This window comes from Geotrypetes seraphini, chromosome 7 (assembly GCF_902459505.1).
Source record: "Geotrypetes seraphini chromosome 7, aGeoSer1.1, whole genome shotgun sequence".
NCBI lineage: Eukaryota > Metazoa > Chordata > Amphibia > Gymnophiona > Dermophiidae > Geotrypetes > Geotrypetes seraphini.
In genome coordinates, this window is record NC_047090.1 from 191,596,278 (window position 1) to 191,621,864 (window position 25,587).

The 25,587-nt window shown below is 40.7% G+C and overlaps 1 protein-coding gene across 5 annotated transcripts in view; it reads right to left on the bottom strand.

Annotated features, from left to right (window-relative positions):
- The window catches only part of GPATCH2L (G-patch domain containing 2 like), a 94,035-nt gene that overhangs the window by 9,605 nt on the left and 58,843 nt on the right, over positions 1 to 25,587 (bottom strand). For 3 of the 5 annotated variants that reach the window (XM_033952345.1, XM_033952346.1, XM_033952347.1), the window contains exons 8-9: positions 19,715 to 19,800; positions 5,447 to 5,829 (exon numbers count right to left, since the gene is read on the bottom strand). In XM_033952345.1, coding sequence (XP_033808236.1) covers positions 5,447 to 5,829; positions 19,715 to 19,800 — 469 coding nt within the window. Of the gene's footprint in view, positions 1 to 5,446; positions 5,830 to 19,714; positions 19,801 to 21,181; positions 21,384 to 25,587 lie in introns of those variants that run through there. The other 2 variants (XR_004540140.1, XM_033952348.1) reach the window with 2 other exon arrangements.

A 25,587-nucleotide genomic window follows, 5' to 3' on the forward strand; every position in this document is an offset into this window, starting at 1 on the left:
TAGTTCCCTACCCCGTATTGTAGACAATACGATAAAACCTTCTGTCCAATGTGTGGTGGTGGCCAAAAAAGCAAACAAGATGCTAGGAATTATTAAAAAAGGGATGGTTAACAAGACTAAGAATGTTATAATGCCTCTGTATCACGCCATGGTGGGACCTTACCTTGAGTATTGAGTTCAATTCTGGTTTCTATCTCAAGAGAGATATAGCAGCACTAGAAAAGGTTCAAAGAAGAACAGCCAAGATGATAAAGCGGTTGGAACTCCTCTCGTATGAGGAAAGACTAAAAAGGTTAGGGCTGTTCAGTTTGGAAAAGAAACAGCTGAGGGGAGATATGATTGAAGTCTACAAAATCCTCAGTGGAGTAGAACGGGTACAAGTGGATCGATTTTTCACTCCATCAAAAATTACAAAGACTAGGGGACACTCAATGAAGTTACAGGAAAATATTTTAAAATCAATAGGAGGAAATATTTTTTCACTCAGAGATAGTTAGCTCTGGAACACATTGCCAGAAGATGTGGTAAGAACAGATTGTGTTGCTAGTTTTAAGAAAGGTTTGGACTTATTAACTTTTTGGCAGTCAATTTGGGATCAAATAAATTGTATGCTAGAAAATCATGTAGCATTGTCATATGACTCAATTTTATTTGGCATGTCTATGAGAGCTAAAAGCCAATTATCTGCTAATAATAATAAACTTTTAATGATTTTAACAGGAGTTGCCATTCAGCAAATAACATATAACTGGAAAGATTGCACAAGATTAAATGGAAAGAGCGCTTGCAGTTCAAAATGGATATTTTAATAAATTTAAGGATGTGTGGGGGCCATTAATAAGGTATTATAATGAATAATCAGCATTTTCCCCTACTTACTTAATATATATTGGTTTGTGGGTGGAGGGTGGGTTTTGGGGTTTTCATTATCAAATTATAAAACAAATGATCTAAATTATTATATTATATGATATATGTTATATTTGAATATAAGTTTTGGGAGGGTGGGGTGGGATATAATCTTTTTCTTTTTTTTTTTTTTTGTAAATCTTTATTCATTTTCATATGTTACATCAAGTGAATGACATAAATTTAATAATAAATTTAAATATACATACTTGATAAGCTCATATATTAATATTTAAGTTAACATTTCATTTAGAAAAATTAATATAATATTCATATTAATATTTCAGAAATCTAAATTTATATACTTCTTAGTTAATAAAATATTATCCCCTCCCCCCCTTCTAATCAAATATACATGAATAAATTTTTAAATGCAAATTCTTTCCATATTTCATATTATACATTCAAGTATTAATATATTGTATATTATTCAGAAATATGTTCCCCCCCCTTTCCCTTCTAATCAAATTCTTAACATGGGAAAATTATTATTCTTTACAAAATTCTGTTAATGGTCTCCAGATTTTTTGAAATTTATTAATATAACCTTTTTGTGTTGCTATAGTGAGCTCCATTTTGTATATATGGCAAACAGAATTCCACCAGAAGGTGTAATTCAACCTATCATGTCTTTTCCAATTGAAAGTGATTTGTTGTATTGCTATTCCAGTTAAAATAAATAGAAGTTTGTTATTACTTGATGAAATTTGACTTCTTGCTCTCATTGTTGTTCCAAATAATACAGTATCATATGTCAAGGCTACCGGATTTTCTAACATCCTATTTATTTGGGGCCATATTGATTTCCAGAATGTTAAGATGAATGGACAAAATAAGAGATGGTCTAATGTCCCAATTTGAATATGACAGTGCCAGCATCTATTAGATTTAGAGCTATCAATTCTATGTAAACGTGTAGGGGTCCATAAAGCTCTATGCAAAAGAAAAAACCAAGTTTGTTTCATAGATGCTGACACCGTACATTTTAACCTCCAAGACCAAAGTTGTGGCCATTGAGATGCATTAATTTGATGTTTTATCTCAATGCTCCAAATGTCTTTAAGACCATTTTTTGGTTTTTTATTTATATATCCAGATATTAATTTATACCACTGTGCAGCTTCATGACCTGTTGAATTTATCTGGAAACATAAGAATTCCAAACTATGATAATTAGTAAGATTTTTCCATTCAGGGAACCCTACCTGAATGGATTGCTTCAATTGCAACCATCTAAAATATTGTGTTTTATTAAGATCAAATTTATGTTGCAATTGTGAAAACTCCAGCAACTTACCATTTTTTATTATATCATCTAAAATACGAATACCTGCTAACATCCAATCTTTCCAGATTATTTTGAAGCCGCCGATTTTGATCTTGGGGTTAAGCCAAATTGTTTGAGTTGTTGATTTGCTAATTGGAATAGGAGTTAGATTACTTACATAACTTAAAGTCTTCCATGTATCCATAAAAATTTTATGTTCTTTGTATAGCCTTGGCATTATGATACTAACAACATTACTAAGACGTAAAGGAAACATGAGTCTCCATTCTAGCCAAAACCAGTCTGGAATATTGTCAGTGGGTTCTGGGAGGATCCAATACATGCCTTGACGTAAAATATAGGCTTGATGATACCTATAGAAATTGGGAAAATTTACCCCTCCCTCCGCAATTGGTCTTTGTAATGTCACTAAAGCAATTCTAGGATTTTTCTCAAGCCAAATAAATTTTGTCAATACCTTATTTAACTTTGTATAAAAAGAATCTTGAAAGAAAACTGGTATCATTCCCATTTGGTAACAAACTACAGGTAAGATCATCATTTTAACCGTTTGTACTCTTCCCCACCAATATAATCTTTTTCTTGAGAAATTGTAGAGCTTCAAGTGATGTTGTATATTAAATGATGATTTTATTGTACACTTGTTGAAAGATTTAAAATGAATAAAGATTTATAAAAAAAAAAAAAAAAAAGAAAGGTTTGGACAATTTCCTGATGGAAAAGGTATTGAGAAAGATATGGGAGAAGCCACTGTTTGCCCTGGATCGGTAGCATGGAATGTTGCTACTCTGGGTTTTGGCCAGGTACTGAGCTTGATGGACCATTGGTCTGACCCAGTAAGGCTATTCTTATGTTGCTTTTGATGTTTTAGAAATTTCAGTGTTTTCATTTTGGACAATTGCCTTTTGAAGCATGTCGATAGTTTAGGTTGGAGATTTGGTTTTGACATCTTAATGATTAAGGACACATTTATGGACATGGGGAACTGGGTAAGTCTAATGAGGTAGTCAGCAGTGAAGCCACGAATTGTGGATTTGATCTGTTTAACATTACATTACATTAGTGATTTCTATTCCGCCATTACCTTGCGGTTCAAGGCGGATTACATACAAACTAAAAACAAGAATTACATTTCAACTTTGAAGTAATAGAATAAACATCTTAAACACCTAAATATTGGACAAGATAAGGGGGGGTGGGATTATGAAGGATAATAATTGATAATTGTTATTTATTTGTATATGGGTGGGAGGGGTGGGCTTCTTATATAATTATTTATTTGGAATGTTACAAATAAGAATGTCAAGTGATTAATTAAGATATTTATGAATGATTGTTCTACACTTGTAATTTTTGAAAACGAATAAATATTTTTTTTTTTTTTAAATAAACAATGAGATAAAATTTTAAGGGATAATTATGGGTTTTAGATAATGTTTGGTAATTAGAAAAAAAAAAATTAGAGAGTACTAAGGGTTTATAGAGTGTTGGATGTTGGGTTAGGTTTAACGAGTTTTTTGAAGAGTATGGTTTTAATTTCTTTCTTGAAGGTTTTGTAATCTGTGGATGAAGATAACAGTGGTGAGTTGTTTGTCCAATTAGCTGCTTTGGAGGCTATTAAGTTGTCATAGAGTTTTTTTCGTTTGACATTTTTGGATGGTGGGTAATAGAATAGTGAATGGGTTCTTCTGTGTCTGATTGAGGAGGATTGATTTAGTCTGTTATTCCAGTAGGTTGGGCTTTCTCCGTTGATAGCCTTGTAAAGTAAGCAGTAGAATTTGAAGTTCACTCTCGCTTCTATTGGAAGCCAATGCGAGTCATGGTCTGCCTCTGTGATATGGTCATATTTTTTTAGTGAATAGACAAGTCTCAGGGCTGTATTCTGCTTAATTGCTTATGTGTAGACCTTAAGAGATTCAGACATGAAAAAGGTGTATTGCACTCCTGACACTGAAGTTTTCCCTTTTCACTCTTCTATTGATTGATTTACTAAGTCCTCATTGTGTGATTTGCATATTCATTAATTTGGAGAAGTTCACATTAGTACCTTTTTGGATCTTCCACATGGAAACCTGACATCAAATTACCCCCCAAGAAGGTAAATTCCCATGCCTTTTCTGTGGTTAACAGTGTACTTATCTGTGGAAATGGGCTTCAGTAAACTGCCACCCTATATGGTCATCATGCTACTTTAGATGTGGGGAGTGGGGAAGGCATTCCTTAGGGCAAGTGGGGTTTGAAACTAGACACAGACGTTACAGTTTTTAGATGTCAACTTTTTACACAGAAAATGTATCCACAAATATTAGCGGATGTAGATATGTGCAGGTGTTTGTCCTGGGGTAATTTGAGAGTGAAAGTTCCAAAAAGAGGTTAAGTACTTGTGTACTTTAAGGTCACAGGAAATTGCCCCCAGACTATGGCGTTGCTGTAAAAGTATTAAATTTGTGCAGAGCCTGGGCCAATGACAAAAACCAGGACCCAGTTCCAGGTGTCAGCTAATGAATATTCAATAGAGAAAAGTCTAGAGAGCTGATAAGGACATCGATATAATGAAACAGGTCGTTGGAACCACTTGCATAATAAGGAGAGGGATTGACCGCCCTGGGAACTGACCTAACGGGGGTGCTGGCACCTGTCCTCTTCCCCCACCCTGTACCTCTTCAAATCTTCGCCTGTTGCTCACACTGGTCTCATCCATCCCTCCGACATCACTTTCTGTTTTTGGGGACCAGAAAGTGATGTCAGAGGGAAAGATGAGGCCAGCTTATGCAGCAGGTAAAAGATGCTGTGAACAGCTAGAAAAAATTTGGAGGTACAAGGGAGGGCCACGGAAAAGGGTGCATCGTGGGAGGCACATAGCGTGGCGATGCCAGGCACCTCAGCCCTGGGCACAGGCTATCCTTGTTACACCTTTGCCTGGAATAGAGTTTCAGGAAGAAGACAGGTCTGAGGCCTATCAGGAGCCTGGCATGTAAATAAGAAAGAAAAAGCAGACATCTGACAATCTTTCAAGCCAGGAGAGAAGTCTTTAGTTCATTGAGGGAGGAAAAGGCTGCGAATATGTGTCACTGCTTCTCTTGAACTTAATTTTGTGGTGAGGTCCCCTGAGGTTAAGAGAAACCCGACTGCTTTGTCTCCATTATCCTATAAAGGTCGGTGGTAAGAAGAATGCCAGTGTCCAGCATGAGCAAAAAGAAGCCAGAGACCTGCTCAGAAGGTCTGCAGTGCAATCAATATTCATATTACCTGTAGTGGATGCTGGGTTCACCAGCAAGGAGCTGGCTGAGACAGAAGCAGAGCTGCATTCGGCTGCGGCTGTGCTGGTTAATGAGGAGATGGTTGCAGCAGAAGTTGAGTTGGCCTGCAAAGAACCGGTTATGGTGAAAGCTGGACTGCTTGGCGAAGATATGGTTGCGCTGGAAGCAGGGGTGACCAGCAAGGAGCTGGTTGTAGCAGACACTAAGCTGACCATTGATGAACCAGTAGTGCTGGAGGCTGACCTAATCAGTGAGGAGCCGGCTGCGCTGGATGGGGCGTTTAGTGAGGAGACGGAGGTGCCAGAGGCTGTTGGCTTGCGTTTCCTCTTGATATCGCTGGAGCATGGGAATCCTAGGTGTAGATTTACTTGTCTGCAAAACAGAAAATAGCCTTGTGTGGGTAATCTTTGTATTAATCTGGTGCAGTTTTCTTCAAACAAGATGTTTACTGCATTCATTGTCGGGCTTATGTCCCGATCCATTGGACTGGATTTATTAATTTGACCTAGGTTTTAAGGTGGTTCACTGTGGAGCAGTGGTTAAAGCTATAGTCTCAGCACCCTAAGCTTGTGGGCTCAAACCCACACTGCTCCTTGCGATTCCCCCATTGTCCCAGGGAAAAATGCTTGAGCACCTGAATACATTCATGTAAACCGTTCGGAGCTCCCCTGGGAGAACGGTATAGAAAATTGAATAAATAGATAGTGTGAAAAGTTTCAGCCTCTGATAACCAGATATGGTATTGTGACATCCCCCTTAAGATTTAGATGCACTGGAGACAAGCAACCAGAAAAACGTCTAGAAAGTTTGTTTTGAGAATGCCCACTTAGACGTTTTGACTAGTAAGACATCCAAGTGCTGTCTTTTGGAGGTCTATCTTTTTTGAAAATGAGCCCCATAATTTATAAACCCCTTTGCTAATAACCAAAGAAAGGCAGTATATCACATCCCACCCCTTTTCCTTTCCCCTGAGTACAGAAAGTGACCAAGGAAGCATGGCATTAAGAGACAGAGATAATTCTAATTAAAACAGGCATTTTCAGCTCGATTAAAAAGAACTTTCAAGCACACCGTGGTATATCGCCTGTTCAAATCCTGTATGGAACTCGCCCTGAGCTTGGATTTGGAAAGCCAGTAAGCATCTCTAGATCTACACTGCACCCTACTCACCAAGAGCCTCTGCCCAAACCAGAAGGAATCTCAGCTCTTTGGGGGGGATCAAAGCTAAGTTTGCACTGCAAACTCCCCCTGTCATAGTAGATGGGATTGTTTTTAAATTATTGGGTCTTTTAGACTCCAACCTTATTACTCAAGATCACAGGTCTGCCATGTTGACAATTTCCTTAGTTTAAGCAATTATTTTTGGCTCAAAACATACACTTGGATTTAACCTCATTAATTCATTGCTTCAACTCTGCACTGGGCTTGATACAGCGATATCCAACAGTTACTTAGATTACAGGTGGTACAGAATACAGCTGCCCAGTAATCAGCTCTTAAAAGCAAGCCATATATGGGCCAAACTGGTCAGTCATGCCACATATGACCTGTAGCTGAGTTCTTACTTCAAGGGCTCTTCAGCTTAGAAAAGAGACGGCTGAGGGGAGTAGAACGGGTACAAATGGATCGATTTTTCACTCCATCAAAAATTACAAAGACTAGGGGACACTCGATGAAGTTACAGGGAAATACTTTTGAAATCAATAGGAGCAGATAACGTAGCTGGTTTTATTTTTATTTATAAATCTTTATTCATTTTCTTATGTTACAACAAGTGTTTCCAATAAACTTATTAGAAACTTGAATATACACAATATGGTTTTAAGAAAGGTTTGGACAATTTTCTGGAGGAATATGTTGCTACTCTGGGGATTCCGCATGGAATGTTGCTACTATTTAGGGTTCCGGAATCTTGCTTACTCTGAGATTCTATGTAGAATGTTGCTACCCCTTGGGTTTTGGCCAGGTACTAGGGACCTGGATTGGCCACCTGAGAACGGGCTACTGGGCTTGATGGACCATTGGTCTGACCCAGTAAGGCTACTCTTATGTTCTTACTGGTAATCTGGTGACTCGTACATAGAAGACAGTATTTGACTTATAATAACCTTGGGAAACAAAGACAATTAAGTCAATTTGAATAAATATAAAGAGCATGCTACATACTATAAAACGGAAACCAATAAAACAAAAAAAAAAAAGCCTATTACTCCAAACAAATCAAAAAAGCTAAAAATATGGCCGCATTATATGCTATAACTAAATCCCTTACAGCAAAAAAAAAAAAAATGTAATCAACATGACCGACAATATCCCTACTGCTCAGGCCATAGCCACACATTTCACTGACAAAACACAAAAAATTAGAAATGCTATCCCATAACCCGACAATGGGAATGTAGAGTCAACCTCCGAAAGGATATGTAATGCTATCACAGGAAATGAACCCGTAATGCTTCCATTTTCTAAATGTTCACAATTCACTTTGCCAACCCTGCAAGAAATTAAAAGATGCTTTAACTCAACAAACACCAAAGGAACCAGCAATGATATCATTCCTCCTTTTCCACTGAAACGATTCTTCCCAATTTTCAGCCCATGCATATTAGCTTAACTTCTGTATCCCTAAACAGTGGAAAGAATCAATTATCTACCCCAGGATTAAGGACCATAAGATCAGTGCCAGGACACATCTAATTATCGGCCCATAGCCAACATTCCCTTTTTAGCTAAGCTTACTGAAAAAATGGTTTTTTCACAAATCACTGATTTCATCGAACAGACAAAGGTCTTACACCCTAATCAAACTGGATTTCGCCAGCATCATTCAACAAAGTTTTCGCTTTAGGTCTGACAACTAAAATACTCTACCATCTTGACCATCACCAATCAGTCTTGCTTATTTCCCTGGATCTATCTTCCGCATTCGACACAATCGATCAAAAACATCTGCTGTCACGTCTCCAAGAAACTGGTATCTCAGACCAAATCATGGATTGGTTTTCCAATTTTTTTTCCGAAAGATCATCTAAAATAGTCTTCAACACCTCATCATCAGAAACCTTCACAAATAAACCTGGCATTCCACAAGGCTCCATCTTATCCCCTCTGCTTTTTAATATCTTTATGGCACCACTTTTAACTCTTGGCCAATCCATCGGCTTTACAATATTCGCATACACTGATGACATACAATTGATTCACCCAATTAACCTCAACGACCCAGATGAAATAATGCTTATCAATCAGAAATTGGAGAAAATCAAACTATGGCTAGACTCAAATATGCTAGCCCTCAACGCGGAAAAGTCTAAAGTAATGATTTTCCCTATCAATGAAGGCCTGTCGATTCAGGCCCCTCAAACTCAACTCCTCGAATATTGAAATTGTAAATTCCTTAAAATTATTAGGGATAACATTTGATAGCAAATTTACCTATCATCTTCATATTAGCTCAGTAGTCAAGCACTGCTTCCACAGATTGCGAATGATTAGATCACTCACTAAACATCTTTTTTTTATTAATTCTTTATTCATTTTTTCATCTTACAATAAGTATACAATATTACAACATTTGAAATTGAACACATTACTTGAATTTCGTTCTAAAATCATCTTAAATAATTAAATTTCCTCTCTCCCCACCCACCCTTCCCACAAATATTGTAATCAAAAATATATATATTATTACACTTATCTATTTATTAAACCTTTAATAGAATTTTATACTACTCCCCCACCCCCTTATTTGTAAATGTATTTTCACTGGAAAATGGAGTCTATTCATTGCAGTAAGTTGTCAATGGCCCCCAGATCTTTTTAAAATTATTATAATTCCCTTTTTGTATAGCAATTATTCTTTCCATTTTATAAATGTGGCATAACGAGTTCCATTAAACATCCTAATCGCCTCCCTAGTGATATCAAGTATCAATTATTGTAATGCCCTCTATAAAGGCATTACAAATAAAGAATTAAGACGTCTCCAAATTGTACAAAACACAATAAAAATTATATTTAACGCCAAAAAAAATATGACCATGATTACCCCCTCTTACGCTTCCTTACTTCACTGCGGAGACACGATCATTCACCGCTCCACGGGGCAGTAAATGGCCTTGTCCCTGTCCCCGCGGCAAACACTATTTTTCTCACCCCGTTTCGGTGGGCTACCTGCGGCTAGCCAAGGGTAACAGCCACCATGTCATTCTCTATTAATCACGCTGGCTACCATTTGGTTTTCCTTCCTAAGAAGTGCCTTTGTATAGCTCCATAGTTCACCTGCACCTCAAATACTGTGTGCAATTTTGATCACCAAATCTCAAACAAGATAGAGTGGAATTTAAAAAAGGTACGGAGGATGGCAATGAAAATGATAAAGGGGATGGAATGACTTCCGTTTGAGGAAAGGCTAAAGAGGCTAGACTTAATGGCTGAGGGGAGCTTTGGGAGAGGTCTATAAATACTGTGTGAAGTGGAAGGGGTGGGTCTGAACAGCTTCTTTATTCTTTCTAAAAGTACGAGAACTAAGGAGCACACAATGATGTTGGCAGAAACTATGGCAATTTGCTTAGTGTAACAAGACTTAAGAAAGGTTTGCACAGTTCCTAAATAGAGTCCATAAACCTTTATTAATGTGGACTTGGGATAAGCAGCATGAAAAGCAAAGCTACTCACCTGTAGCATATTTTCTCAGAAGAGAAGACAAGACGCAGATTATTTATTTACTAGTGTTTAAGCCCGTTACATTAATGGGTGCTAGAGAAGATGTCTGTCTGGTTTTTTTTTCTTTGTCTCTCTCTCTCCTTGGATGCTGTCTGCCTGTCATTCTTTCTGTTTCTCTCCCTGGCCCCCTGTATGTCTGTTATTCTTTCTGTCTCCCTGGCCCCCTGCCTGCCTGTATTTTATTTTATTTATTTATTTAGATTTTTATCCCGTCCTCCCAGTAGCTCAGAACGGTCTACAAGTGAACATACACAATTGAGGGTAATTAGACATATAAGAAGTGCAACAGGTTTGGATGATTGGACTTACAAGACTGTGATGTGAGTTTAAGTACAGGCAATACAGCAATTTAAGAGGAGAGTTCAAATATAAGTAGTTAGTTTAAGTACAGTTATGTGAGATTAGGTAGTTGTGTAGTTTAAGTACAGTTTGTCAGAGGATAGACTAAGATAAGATTGTACTGGAATTTAGGGGGAAGGTAGGAGAGAGGATTGGGGGGTGCTTAAGGGGGGGGGAGAGACAGAGGGGATCTTTAGTTGAAGAGGAGGGTCTTTACCAATTTGCGGAATGTTAATAATGAGTTCTGTTGTCTGAGTTGGGGAGGGAGTTGGTTCCAGAGGTGTGGAATGAAGTGACTGTAGGATCGTTTGCGGGCAGTTTCTGTGAGGAGGGACCTTCCGGGGGGGGTGCATAGACGTATCTCCGATTTTGAACGGAGGGTGCGAGTGGGGGTGTAGATGGGAAGCTTGGATTTTATGTAGGAGGGGGTGGTGGAATGAATTCTCTTGTGGGCGATTGCCTGCCTGTCTCTCCGTGGCCACCTTCTGTTCCCCCCCCTCCCAGAGCAAAGCATGATTGCTGTCTGCCCCCCAGCACACCCCTCCCCCAAAGCAGCCCCCTTTCCCTCTCCCCATGGCCCCCTGTTGTGCCATGCCTTCCTGCTCCGTGGCCCCCTTCTGTTCCCCCCTCCCAGAACAAAGCATGATTGCTGTCTGCCCCCCAGCACACCCCTCCCCCAAAGCAGCCCCCTTTCCCTCTCCCCATGGCCCCCTGTTGTGCCATGCCTTCCTGCTCCGTGGCCCCCTTCTGTTCCCCCCTCCCAGAACAAAGCATGATTGCTGTCTGCCCCCAGCACACCCCTCCCCCAAAGCAGCCCCCTTTCCCTCTCCCCATGGCCCCCTGTTGTGCCATGCCTTCCTGCTCCGTGGCCCCCTTATGTTCCCCCCTCCCAGAACAAAGCATGATTGCTGTCTGCCCCCCAGCACACCCCTCCTCCAAAGCAGCCCCCTTTCCCTCTCCCCCTGGCGATCCTGTCAGAGGCTGCTTTGAAGAGGAGCAGCAGCGGCGGCAGCAGTTGGTGAGTGAGGGCGGGAGAGGGGAGTCGCCGGCGTGTTCCCTGGCTCCGTGTTCGAAAATGGAATTCGGCACGGAGGGACACATCGTGCTGTCAGGGAACACGTCGTCCTAAGTGCGCATGCGCGCTTAGGATTTTATTACAGAGGATTCATTCATTCAATTTTCTATACTGTTTTATTTTTTTATTTATTCAATTTTCTCTACCGTTCTCCCAGGGGAGCTCAGAACAGTTTACATGCATTTATTCAGGCACTCAAGCAGTTTTCCCTGTCTGTCCCAGCAGGCTCACAATCTGTCTAATGTATCTGGGGCAATGGGGGATTAAGTGACTTGTTCAGGGTCACAAGGACCAGCATGGCTTGATCCCACAACCGCGGGGTACTGGGGCTGTAGCTTTAACCACTGCATCACACTCTGGACAGATGCTGCACATCTATTACTGGTGAGTAACTCTGCTTTTTCCAACACATGAAACAGATGTAGAATCAGTAAGTTCTCATTCTGGGACCATGCACCAGGGTGCTCTGTATACAGTAGACTGCCCTGAGGGGCAAAAATATGACTGTTGAATTTTATTCTAGAAACTACTGGCAGGTAGTGTCTGTCTGAGCCACGGAGTCACAAGATGGTTCTGAGCAGGAACTTGATTGCCAGATTTTGGAAGATAGTTTTAATGCATTATCTACAACAGGGGTGTCCAATACGTCTATCACGATCAACTGGTAGACCTCGAAGGCAACGCGAGTCAATTGTGGAGCCCAACCCGGGCTCTGTGATAGACTCACATTGCCTTCGCGATCTACTGGGCCAATCAGCCTTCCTCTCCCCACCGCCGCCCCAAGTTCTCCCTGCAGAAGCATTCTCCCCGTCAATTCTGACGTTGGAGAGGAAGTTCCGGGCCAACCAATTGCTGCCTGGCTTATTGTAAGTTTTAAAAAGAATAAAGAATTGGAAAAAAAAAGGGAGGGGTATATTTGTCTATTTTTGTATAGTTGTTACTGAAGTGACATTGCATATTTTAAAGTCATCTGCCTTGACCTCTTTGAAAAAAACCCCGAATATAAATGATAATTAACATTTTCTCTGCGTAGTGTGCTTTGTGGTTTTTTTTATTTTATTGTTGGTAGATCATTTTGACTTGGTCACAAGCCAAAAAAGTGTGGGCACCCCTGATCTACAACATGGCAATAGTCAACTCAAGCCAGAATTAGCGAGAAGAACAAAGTGGATATACTACTTAACTATGAGACTTGAGAGACTGCATACACACATACCCACATAAATATAGATATACGCAGTACGCACACATACTAACTGGCAATAGCTCCTCATCTCTCAAAGTCTGGGAGGAAAAGACAGTATAGGCTAATACAGCATTATTAACAAGATGTTTAAGCCCTCAAAGGAGAATACTTATACTGAAGAAAAAGAGACATCTTTTCCCAGGAAGTCAGACTCTGCCAACTATGTGCTGGGTACCCCCTCCCTCACCTACTGAGAGTGACAAGTAGGCCATTAAAATTCCAGCCTGAAAACAGCTAGGAGGCATGAGAACAAATTAATACAGTCCAGGTCCCAGAAGGGTAGTGATAAAACAGTCAGCAACCTTCTCATCTTGAAATTAAAAACAATTGTACAGACAAACCATTTCCAAGAACAAAGATCTCCCTCCTAAGAAGGAAGGAAGCTCATAAGAAACAAAAAAGCCCTAAGCATGTGCCCACAAAAAGAAGCATCGCCCACACATCTCACAGAAATAAGCATGTCTTCTGGGGTCACCTGATGCTTTGTTGAGAAGCAGACAAGTGCTGCTGAGGTTTCCACCAGAGAATGACACGTGGAAAAAATTAGTCCGTCTCCGCCCTGTCCCCATGATCTGATGGGATGCCATACGACTCTGGAGCAGATAACATGGATTCAAGATCAGTATCAGTATGTACAGCGAGATCTGAATCAACATCCCCAACTTTAGGAGACTCTCTATAGCAGGGGTGTCAAAGTCCCTCCTTGAGGGCCACAATCCAGTCAGGTTTTCAGGATTTCCCCAACGAATATGCATGACATCTATTTGCATGCACTGCTTTCATTGTATGTTAATAGATCTCATGCATATTCATTGGGGAAATCCTGAAAACCTGACTGGATTGCGGCCCTCGAGGAGGGACTTTGACACCCCTGCTCTATAGGAAGGAGAAGATGGATGCTTCTTGGTCCAAGGAGTACGATGACTGTGAGAGTGTCGAGAAGAATTCCTTCGATGAAGATGAAGATCAAAGTTGAGCATGTGTAGATTTTGACTTGTGTAGAGATGAATGTGAATCGGTACTGTGCAATGTTCTCTTGGATTTAGAAGAGCAAGCATTGGTACCGCAGGATCTTGATGTCCGTCGATGTTTAGATGGAGAGCTGGATTTGGTACCCTGGTGCCCTGATGTGCCATGTTCAGGCTCGGCCAGCAAGCTTCCTTTGGAAAAACTCTTTAAGTTGGTCCTGGAAAGACTGCTCAACATCCAGTACCATCGATGCTGCAGCGCATCGAGGGGTGACCTCAATGAGAAAGCATGCCCGAAGGAGACATAGTCTGCACAGGAGGAAATCTCTGATGGCATCGATGCTTGGTATGCATCAAGAGACTCGATGCTGAAGATGTCTGCGATACTTGATGTGAAGAGGATGGCTTCTTAGCAAGTTTACCTGATGCAGGAACTGTCTGTACCGATGGCATCAATATGTCACCAGAGGTCATGGCTGGTCCAAACAGCTTCTCTTGCTGGATGCGTCGAGCCTTAAGAGAGTGTTTCTGTAAGGTAGAACAGTGGATACAAGTGTCTACTCGGTGCCCCGGCTTTAGACACTGAATGCACCAGTTGTGCGGGTTAGTGATGGAGATAGGCCACTGGCAATGAGTGCACTTTTTGAACCTGCTAGAAGGCCTCAACATTAGAGGAAAAATTCTCGGCAGCAAGGTAAAAAGACGTAAAGGTTGCAAGCTGAGACCAAAACCTAATTTGAAAAAACGAAGCCCTGACCGAGGAAAAAAAAATTTTTTTTAAAGAATGGAAGTAAAGAAAGTTAATTATAAAATAAAACAAAAGAAATGAAATGAACCAAACCAAACCGAAAAGGTTAAAATTAAGTTGTCTGGGAAGGCAACTCGTTTGGACAGAGGTCCAAACTAACTTCTTTGTTCCATGGAAAATGAAGAACTGAGGAACTGTGAGCTGATGTCGGGCAGGAAGGCACTCATCCTTGCACAATGTCTGCAGTCTCGAAGCTTCACAAAAGCACTCTTCATACCGGTCTCCTTGGATGATGTCATCCACATGTGAAAATATGCTGCCTGCTTGTCCTAGGTTAAGAGAGGTTACTCAGAGTTCCAAAACTTAACCGTGGAACTGGCAAACAGCGAGCTGAAGCCTATATCACAGTACTGGATGAGTGGCATCTTTGGAGACGAGTCCAGGGACTGATGTTTGATACAGGTCTGAAGAATGGTGCATGCACCTTCACTGAATCATCAGTAGGACAAGAATTAGCATGGCTCACTGTTGACATCATATGATGGAACTGGTGCTTGGAAGTATCTTCACCCAACTGTTTGGAGTAGGTGGAAGACCAGATGTTGCGGTGTTCAAAAGATTTCAGCAAAATTTTATATACCAAGGGCCTCACAGATTGGGATAGCAGAGTTCAAATTATTAAATGACCCAAAATGGGCCTTGTTTCAGCAAAAACTGCCTGCATCAGATGTCCATACAATTTTAGTCAGATGGTCAATTTGACAGACTGTGTGAACTCACAAATTTGTTGAGACAGAGATGTTGTATAAACTGGCTTGCACTTCATCTAAACTCCAACAGTTCTACTGTATGAAACTACTTCAGCTGCCCATAACCACAAAGATCAAATTTAAATAAGGCATCACTGCCTTTAAGATCCTGAGAGGGAATGCCCCTGACTACCTAACAAAGTTGGTCATCCTACCCCAGGGTGTTTCCAACAGATATTCCACCAGAAATCTTCTCCACTTAAAATTCCCAGAATGCAACAATATAAAGTCTACCAGGCAAATGACCTTATCTATCCAATATCAATTAGCAAAATGGCTGTAACCAACTCCCATTTACACTATGATCTTGTGACCACTATCTCAGGTTCAGAAAATTTCTAAAAGCATTTCTTTATCAAGACATGAAGCCAACCCTGAAGTAATTGAACTTGTAATTGTAAAAGCCCTTTTCTAAACTGTCTAATACAACTCCTGGGACATAACGACAAGCCAACAAAGACTTACTTGTAACTATGGATTAGTAACTATGACCTAACTGTACTAATCCACCTGTACTAGCAACCCTATTGAATGTCTGTGTCAAACTGTCTATTGTAATTTCCTCTTGTAATTCCAACCTTGAACTGAATAGGTAAAGGTGGAATAGAAAAGCTGATTAACATACCACAACATAATATTCAAGCAGTTTAACCATTATCTAATTTTGACTCCATTCCTGTGGGTGGAAGGCTCTGATATTTTTTCAATCCATAGTAAGCAATCACAATGGATCTCTAGGTCCTTCTCATCATTTTATACAGATAGCATTTACATTTTCTCAGCAAGCCTCCTCAAAAATGACCATGTAAGATTGATTGTTTATTTGAGAAATCTGGTATGCTGCCGTTCACAAGCCATCGGAGCATAAAATAAAAGAATCAACTGAACTAGGACTAACAAAATAAAAACTAGCTAAAGATAATAATTCTAATGAACCGTAATCAAAATAACATGCAAGAAGGGGGAGGTAAACAGTACAAAAATATTATCCAAAGGACAGAAAGAGGTGAGACAAAAGGAATTCTGAAAGCAAAGATAAGAAAAAAAAAATCAGAATAACCAAGTTTTGAAAAGGTCTTTAAATTTAGGTAGACCATTCACTGTGAATATCAAGTCTCAAGTTTTTATTTCAGGGAGTGAAGAGGCAAAAATGACTTTCCATAAAGAAGGATGAATAGGCCCCGCCCAACTCCAAGCAAAGGCTATCTCAATAGCAAATCTCAGGACTGGACATTTTTAAAGCAGCTTCTTGGGCCACAGTTCCCTCTTTTACTAAACACTCAGGATGTGGCTTTTGTCCAAGCAGTTCTACAGCACTTCTTTGTACGACTCTGATTCTGCTTCCATTCTATTAAACTGGGACTTTCTTGGAGAAAGTAAAACAAGGGTTCTCCGTATACAGCCATACTTACCCAACCCTCTAGCTATGTTGCTTCAGCTTCATTATAGACTGAGCGGGAGAGGGAGGCAGCGCAGGAACCACTGAACTTTGATTACCGTATTTTCACGCATATAACGCGCGCGTTATACGCGTTTTTACCTACCGCGCATACCCCTCGCGCGTTATATGCGTGAGCGCGGTATACAAAAGTTTTAAAACAGAGTTCCCACCCCGCCCGACGCCCGATTCACCCCCCCAGCAGGACCGCTCGCACCCCCACCCCGAACGACGGCTCGCACGCGCTCCCACCCGCATCCACGATCGGAGCAAGAGGGAGCCCAAGCCCTCTTGCCCGGCCGACTCCCCGACGTCCGATACATCCCCCCCCCCCGGCAGGACCACTCGCACCCCCACCCCGAAGGACCGCCGACTTCCCGACAATATCGGGCCAGAAGGGAGCCCAAACCCTCCTGGCCACGGCGACCCCCTAACCCCACCCCGCACTACATTACGGGCAGGAGGGATCCCAGGCCCTCCTGCCCTCGACGCAAACCCCCCTCCCTCCAACGACCGCCCCCCCCCAAGAACCTCCGACCGCCCCCCCAGCCGACCCGCGACCCCCCTGGCGACCCCCACGACCCCCCCACCCCCTTCCCCGTACCTTTGGTAGTTGGGCCGAAGGGAGCCCAAACCCTCCTGGCCACGGCGACCCCCTAACCCCACCCCGCACTACATTACGGGCAGGAGGGATCCCAGGCCCTCCTGCCCTCGACGCAAACCCCCCCCCCCCCCAACGACCGCCCCCCCCAAGAACCTCCGACCGCCATCCAGCCTACCCGCGATCCCCCTGGCGACCCCCTCGACCCTCCCACCCCCCTTCCCCGTACCTTTGGTAGTTGGCCGGACAGACGGGAGCCAAACCCGCCTGTCCGGCAGGCAGCCAACGAAGGAATGAGGCCGGATTGGCCCATCCATCCTAAAGCTCCGCCTACTGGTGGGGCCTAAGGCGCGTGGGCCAATCAGAATAGGCCCTGGAGCCTTAGCTCCCACCTGGGGGCGCGGCCTGAGGCACATGGGCCCAACCCGACCATGTGCCTCAGGCCGCGCCCCCAGGTGGGACCTAAGGCTCCAGGGCCTATTCTGATTGGCCCACGCGCCTTAGGCCCCACCAGTAGGCGGAGCTTTAGGATGGATGGGCCAATCCGGCCTCATTCCTTCGTTGGCTGCCTGCCGGACAGGCGGGTTTGGCTCCCGTCTGTCCGGCCAACTACCAAAGGTACGGGGAAGGGGGGTGGGGGGGTCGTGGGGGTCGCCAGGGGGGTCGCGGGTCGGCTGGGGGGGCGGTCGGAGGTTCTTGGGGGGGGCGGTCGTTGGGGGGAGGGGGGTTTGCGTCGAGGACAGGAGGGCCTGGGATCCCTCCTGCCCGTAATGTAGTGCGGGGTGGGGTTAGGGGGTCGCCGTGGCCAGGAGGGTTTGGGCTCCCTTCTGGCCCAACTACCAAAGGTACGGGGAAGGGGGGTGGGGGGGTCGTGGGGGTCGCCAGGTGGGTCGCGGGTCGGCTGGTGGGGCGGTCGGAGGTTCTTGGGGGGGGCGGTCGTTGGGGGGGGGGGGGTTTGCGTCGAGGGCAGGAGGGCCTGGGATCCCTCCTGCCCGTAATGTAGTGCGGGGTGGGGTTAGGGGGTTGCCGTGGCTAGGAGGATTTGGGCTCCCTCCTGGCCCGATATTGTTGGGGAGTCGGCGGTCCTTCGGGGGGAGGGATGTATCGGACGTCGGGGGGGGGGCATCAGGCTTTCAGGATGGGGACAGACCTTCAAGGGGGGACAGTGCACGGAAGTCAGGGGGGGTGAACGGAGAGTCGGGACAGCGCACGGAAAGTCAGGGCGGGCGAAAGGAGCGTCGGGCAGCGAGCGCGGTATACCAAAGTTTTTGTGCATATCATCGTGATTTCTGCGCGCTATACCCGTGTGCACGTTTTATACGGGTGCGCGTTATTTGCGTGAAAATACGGTAGTCTGAGCTAGGAGAGTTTTCATCCATCAGTGATGTCACCTTTGAATATGACTGCATTTCCGTGCCCTTGTTACAGATAAGCAATCTCCATTTTTAACTAGACCCGCACAGAGCCTTCAAGGCGTCAATGCATTGAGGATCTAAACGGAGGCATAAAGATGTTCTCAGTTTTGGTCTCCATCTGCTTACGTTTTTAGCAGCCACAGCACTGAAAATGTCAATGAGTCCAAGATCTTTTTCTTGGGTGGTGACTCTTAACATTTTATACTTGGGAGTTGGGGTTCTTTTCCCTAAATAAATCACTTTGCACACGTGCACATTAAATTTCTTCTGCCATTTAGACACGTCCTTTTAACAATTTTTTTGCTCGTCAGTCCGGTCTCCAGATTATTTCTTTTTTTTTTTCCAAATATTTTATTCATTTTTTCATCTTACATCAAGTACACAATATTACATCATTTAAAACTTTTACACATCACTTGAAATTCGTTCAATTGTCATCTTAAATACTTAAATTTATTCCCTCTCCACTTACCCTTCCCCCAAATATTTTAATCAAAAATATCATATAAATATTGTATTCTTATCTATTGATTAAATCTTTAAAAAACTTTATACCATCCCCCTCCCCCCTACGTATAAATGTACTTTCAGTGGAAAATGATGTCTAATCATTACAATAATTTGTCAATGGCCCCCAAATCTTTTTAAAATTATTGTAATTCCCTTTTTGTATGGCAATTGTTCTTTCCGTTTTATAAATGTGGCATAACGAATTCCACCAGAAGGTATAGTTAAGTCTACTGTAATTTTTCCAGATTATTTTTATGCTAAAGTGCGGAGGTCTAACAGACCCTCAAGCTTTTCCATATAAATAATTGAGCAGTAAGTCCTCCTTTGTTCACTGTCTTTAAGCCACTTTCCTAATGCTAGAATGCCAAGTTCAAGACGGTTACCTGGCTCTGCAGTGTGCTGGAAAACATGTTCGGTGTGAAGAATCTGCCAGAACATCCAGCGAGTAGAGCGATGACAAAGGGTTAAACTGCATGGAAAACAAAAGTTACTCCAATAAAGACAACTGGAAACAAATATCATGCCCCAAACGCATGGAACTTCTGGTTTATTAGCTCAGGCTGATCTTGGGGTAACTGAGCTAAGACTAGGATTACCTTGTGCTACCAAAATCTCTACTAGCCTCTGTACCTTGCCTATAAACTGATTATAAGGCATCCAAATAGGCAAAGTTTCTATTCTAGGTCAAGAGAAGACAATAGAAGCCTTGAGAACAGAGGGACAAACCAAGTAAAAAGACAGAGTGAGACAGAGGACACAAAACTCCCAAGTTAGCCAAACAACAAGCTGATCAAATCCTAGATCATGCACATCTGGGCCTCAATATTGAACTGCATGGAGAATTTGTGACATTGCTGAATATTTCTGCATCATCTAAAATGCTTACGTTGGAGGTTTCACTTAGGATGGGTCAAATATTGAAACAGTGGTGAAAATAACAAATCACTCCAGCAATATGCCAGTGCTGGCATTATGCTATCTCTTTGGCTCAGCCATCTAGACATATAAGTGACTGAGTATTACTGCTTAGATATAGAAAAGGAAATGGTGCTCCCTTTGTGGACAGATAAAATTAGCTGTTCAGCTGCAAGAAAACATTTCGGTGATTGGCTTTTGAATATTGAGCTGTAAGAGCTAACTTTAGAAAGGCTCTCTCCAAACAGAGCAAAATTCATAACAGACATTGAGCTTAGGAATACTTTAGACCTGTATTAAGTGTGTGGGGGGTGGCCATTACATGTATACAGTACAAAACCCTGCGATTGCAAAGATCACTTTGGGCCCTGGAACACCAAGACATCACATAACGGGAAAAGGAAGGACTTTTGGATTTACCTTTACCTCAAGGTGAGTTACACTCATGGGCCAGCGATGTACAAACCCACAGCCGATGTCAAGGGGTGCAGAACTGGCAGCTGCGGGTTTTACATTGTGGTCCCATGACAGCTGTTTTTTGTTTTGCCACTTTTGCTGTGAGTTTGGGAATGCAGCAAGGGCAGATAGAGGGGCAGGTCTTAAAATATGCCATGGCTCCCCTGTGAGTTTGCTATGGTGCCTTGGGGAATGGTTTGGGAACCACTGTACTATAGCAGAAATGGATAAGAGCTGGCTAATGTTGATGGTCTAAAATTGTTTTAAATACATTTTTTAATTATACGTTTTGAGTTGAAGCAGAGTAGAGATTTGCTTTTGGCTTTTACAAAAAGGTACAATGTCTATAGCAGTGGTTCTCAACCAGTGTGCTGGGAGGTATGTCACCGAAAATGTGGAATAGACAGCAAGCCTGTGCTTTCCTCATCGACCATCTATGCCAGAAGCTGGGGAGACCAGAGATCCAGAAAGTCAAGTACCTGAATCTCCACTACCCCCAAGTGGAAATGTTGCAGCTCAGCTGGCTATGGAGTTTCTGAGTAGCATATTTGCAGGGTTTGGTGTTTCTTCACAGTATCTGGTTTCTCTCAAGGGCATTTTCTCCAAATGGGTTAGTTTTGTGCCAGGGTATATGGAGTATGATTTCAGCCTTGCAGTGGAAGGTATTTTCTCTTGCTGTTACTGAGGTGATAGCAGAATTTGAATATGTATTTTCTTGTCAAACATCCTGGCTCCTGATCAGTGGCACAATAAGGGGGGTGGGTGCCATTGCCTCTCCTCTCTGCGTACCTCTTTAAATGTTCCACTTACTAATATAGCACAAAATTACTCGGATCTGTGAAAAATCAATAATATGGTGAAACACACTTTCACAAGAAAAGAAAAGAAAGAACAATGTCATATAAAGAATGTAGGCAGTGCTGCTTTAGTTCCAAGGAGAAAGTTCAAACTGAACTGGAGGAAAAGCCTCAGACAAAAGCCCTCCCACCACCACAATGGTGGATAAAGGTGGTAGGGTGGTAACCTCACTGGCAAAAACCTCCGTTATACTCCCAGCATAAAAAACTATAAGCAGGGCTGTCTATGCTTGATAGAAGAAAAAAACTTTCCACTTATCTCAGTTGATCGGTACACCGACGATGGCCAGCGTTTCACTAACTTTTGACAAAACTTTCTGAAATCACAAATTCAGATGATATAACCTTTTTTGTCACACTTGATGTGAAATCATTATATACCATCATCCCTCAAGATGAAGCTATCATCATTGTGGAGGAATTTCTTCAAAACAACACGAGTAACAGTAGAATCCCCATTCATCTCTTAATACAATTTTTGACTATGGCCATGAAAAGAAATTATTTTAGGTTTCAAGACAAATTTTTTCAACAGATCTCAGGGGTAGTCATGGGGGCAACCATGGCACCCTCCGTAGCCAACCTTTTTATGCAAAAATTCGAGAATGTGTGGATTGTGAACAATCCCTTCTCAGATAAGATCCTTACATGGCTACGCTTTATTGATGATATTTTTGTCATTTGGGTAGGTTCTAGAGAAGAACTTGACCAATTCTATGTCTGGTTAAACTCTAGGTACCAGAAGGTAGAATTCAGTATGGAGTGTCATCCTGACTCCATTTCTTTTTTAGATGTCAGGGTTGTTAGAGAAAAAAGTTCTATCCAGACTACTGTTCACAGAAAAAACACAGATAGAAATACTTTTCTCAGTTTCTCCAGTAACCATCCCACAGCACTGAAACGAAGTTTGCCGACGTCACAGTTCTTTCGGTACAGACGTCAGTTCTCAGATATGTCAGACTACAAATTTAACAGCAAGCAATTATATACCCATTTAAAGAATAGAGGGTATCCTTCAACCGTATTGAAAAAAGCATATAGAAGGGCTAAATTTATGAACAGAGACCTCCTATTCCTTCCGAGAAACAACAACAAGGAGGATATGGAAAATATTGTTACATGCGTTTTGGAATATTCCCCCAATATTAACAAATTATTATCGTTCCTTAAAAATCAAAATGCGGACATTTACTTCATTCAAGAGACCCATCTTTCGGAAATTGAATCAAAAAAATTATCTGGAGGATGGATTTCAAAATGTTTATTTGCACCGGCTTTAAAGAAAAAAGCTGGAGTGGCTGTTCTAATAAACAAAAAATGTAATGCAGATTTCAAATTAATTAATTATGATCCCTTAGGTAGATGGGTACATATCGAAATGGTTCTGGGAAATACAACCCTGAATTTATTCAATTTATATGCTCCTAATACGAATCAAATGGAGTTTTTTAAACAAATTCAACAATTACTTTTACCACTGGCTACATCTAATTTAATAGTAGCAGGGGATTTCAATGCTGTAATGGATCCGATTTTGGATAAAAAACCAAGTAAAGTTATGAAATCATTAGGCTTAGATAATTTGATACTATCTTGTGATTTAGTAGATATATGGCGAATTCTTCATTTTAATGAACAGGAATTTTCTTTTTGTTCTCAGGTCCATAAATCTTTTTCACGAATTGATTATATATTTGTTTCTAATAATATAGCGCAGCGTGTACTAAAAGCAATAATTGATCCCATTATAATTTCAGATCATGCTGGTGTGTGGATTAATCTTCAAAATTATGATATTGAAAACTTTGATTCAATATGGAGATTTAATAATGATTTACTAGCGGATTCAAAATTTCTTGAAGATTTTAAAATAAAAATGCAAGAATTCTTTCAATTTAATGAATCAGATACTATTAATGCTGAGATCTTATGGGATGCTTTTAAAGCAACTATGAGAGGAAATATTATTTCATACTCAACATTTATTAATAAACAAAAAAAAAAAACAATTTCTTGAAATGGGAAAGCAAATTAAATTATTAGAAAATAAATTAATTGAGAAATGGGAAAATAATACATTACAAGAATTATTAAAATTAAAAGTTAAATATAATGAGATTTCTTCTCAAATTGTAAGGAAAGACATTTTCAATAAACAAGTACAATATTATGGAAATTCAAATAAAGCGGGGAAATTATTAGCAAATTTTCTTAAAGTAAAGAAAAGAAAATCTAAGATTATTGCAATGAAAGATACACAAGGTAACACACATACCAACACAAAAGATATTATAACACAATTTCTTGATTTTTATAAAGAATTATACACTTCCAATTCTTATAAAAATAAAGAACAAGACGGATTAACTTTTTTAAATTCATATAATGGACCAAATATTCCAGATCATATAAAAGGAAGTTTAGAAGAACCTATATCTTTAAAAGAGTTAGAAACAGCATTGAAGTCTCTTAGAGTTGGATCCGCTCCAGGTGGAGATGTGTATACTGTTGAATTTTATAAATTTTTCCAAAATATCATATTACCACATCTGTTAAATTTGTATCAATATCAAATAAAGAATGAAAATATTTCTGGTACTATGGCAGAATCGATAATTATAGTCTTACCAAAACCAAACAAAGATCCTACTCTGGTTTCAAATTACAGGCCTATTTCATTATTGAATGTGGATAACAAATTAATGGCTAAAGTATTAGCATTAAGATTGGCAAAAGCTCTTCCTTTCATTATTGATGTACATCAAACAGGATTTATTGCTAAAAGACATTCATCAAATAATACTAGATTAGCATTCCACTCATTAAATTTAGCAAAAAATATAAATGATCCAGTTTTTTTAATATCTTTAGATGCAGAAAAAGCCTTTGATAGAGTGGAATGGAATTTTATATACCAAGCTTTACAATGGTTTGGTATAGGATCCGGTTTTATTAAAATGATTCAGACATTGTATAGCTCTCCTGGAGCAAGATTATATATTAACAATAATTTATCAAATAGATTTAACTTGCATAGGGGAGTTAGACAAGGATGCTCTGTCTCCTTTACTTTTTGATATTGTCCTAGAACCTTTATTAATTGCAATAAACAAAACTAAGGAGATAAAGGGAATATCATTTACCAGTTTTGAATTTAAATTATCTGCATATGCAGATGATATATTATTATATTTAAGAGAACCGGAAACTACTATTCCATGTATACTTAATTTAATAGAAAAATATGGTACTTTTTCTGGATATAAAATTAATTGGAACAAATCTGAAATTCTCCCAATAAATGTTCATTGTACCAAAGGATTATTTGACCCATATTCATTTATTTGGAAAGAGGATGGTATAAAATACTTAGGAATTATGATCAAAAATACAATTGAAGACACAGTCAAAGAGAATGAAAAACTTTTATTAAAAAAAATAACAGAAATGTGTGAGCAATGGAATCCATTACATCTTTCTTGGTGGGGAAGAATTCAAACAATTAAAATGATGATATTGCCTGTGGTTTGTTACCAAATGAGTATGATTCCAATATTTTTTCAGGGGTCATTTTATAAAAAACTTAATAATATTCTTACAAAATTTGTTTGGTGTGGGAAAAGACCAAGAATCGCTTTAGTATCATTACAAAGACCAATTATGGAAGGGGGGGTAAATTTTCCAAATTTTTATAGGTATCATCAAGCCTATATTTTAAGACAGGGTATGTATTGGATCCTCCCAGACCTTTTAGAAAATGTACCAGATTGGCTGTATTTAGAATGGCGGCTCCTGTTCCCTTTATATCCAGAACAATTAATAACTATAACAATGCCTAAAAGATACAAAGACCACAGAATTTTATTTGACACTTGGAAAACATTGAGATATATCAGTAATCTATCACCAGAACCTATTGCTAAATCTCTAAATCAATCAATATGGATAAACTCCAGGATCAGAATTGGCGGATTTAAAATCGTCTGGAAACAATGGATAAATGCAGGAATAAGAACATTGAATGATGT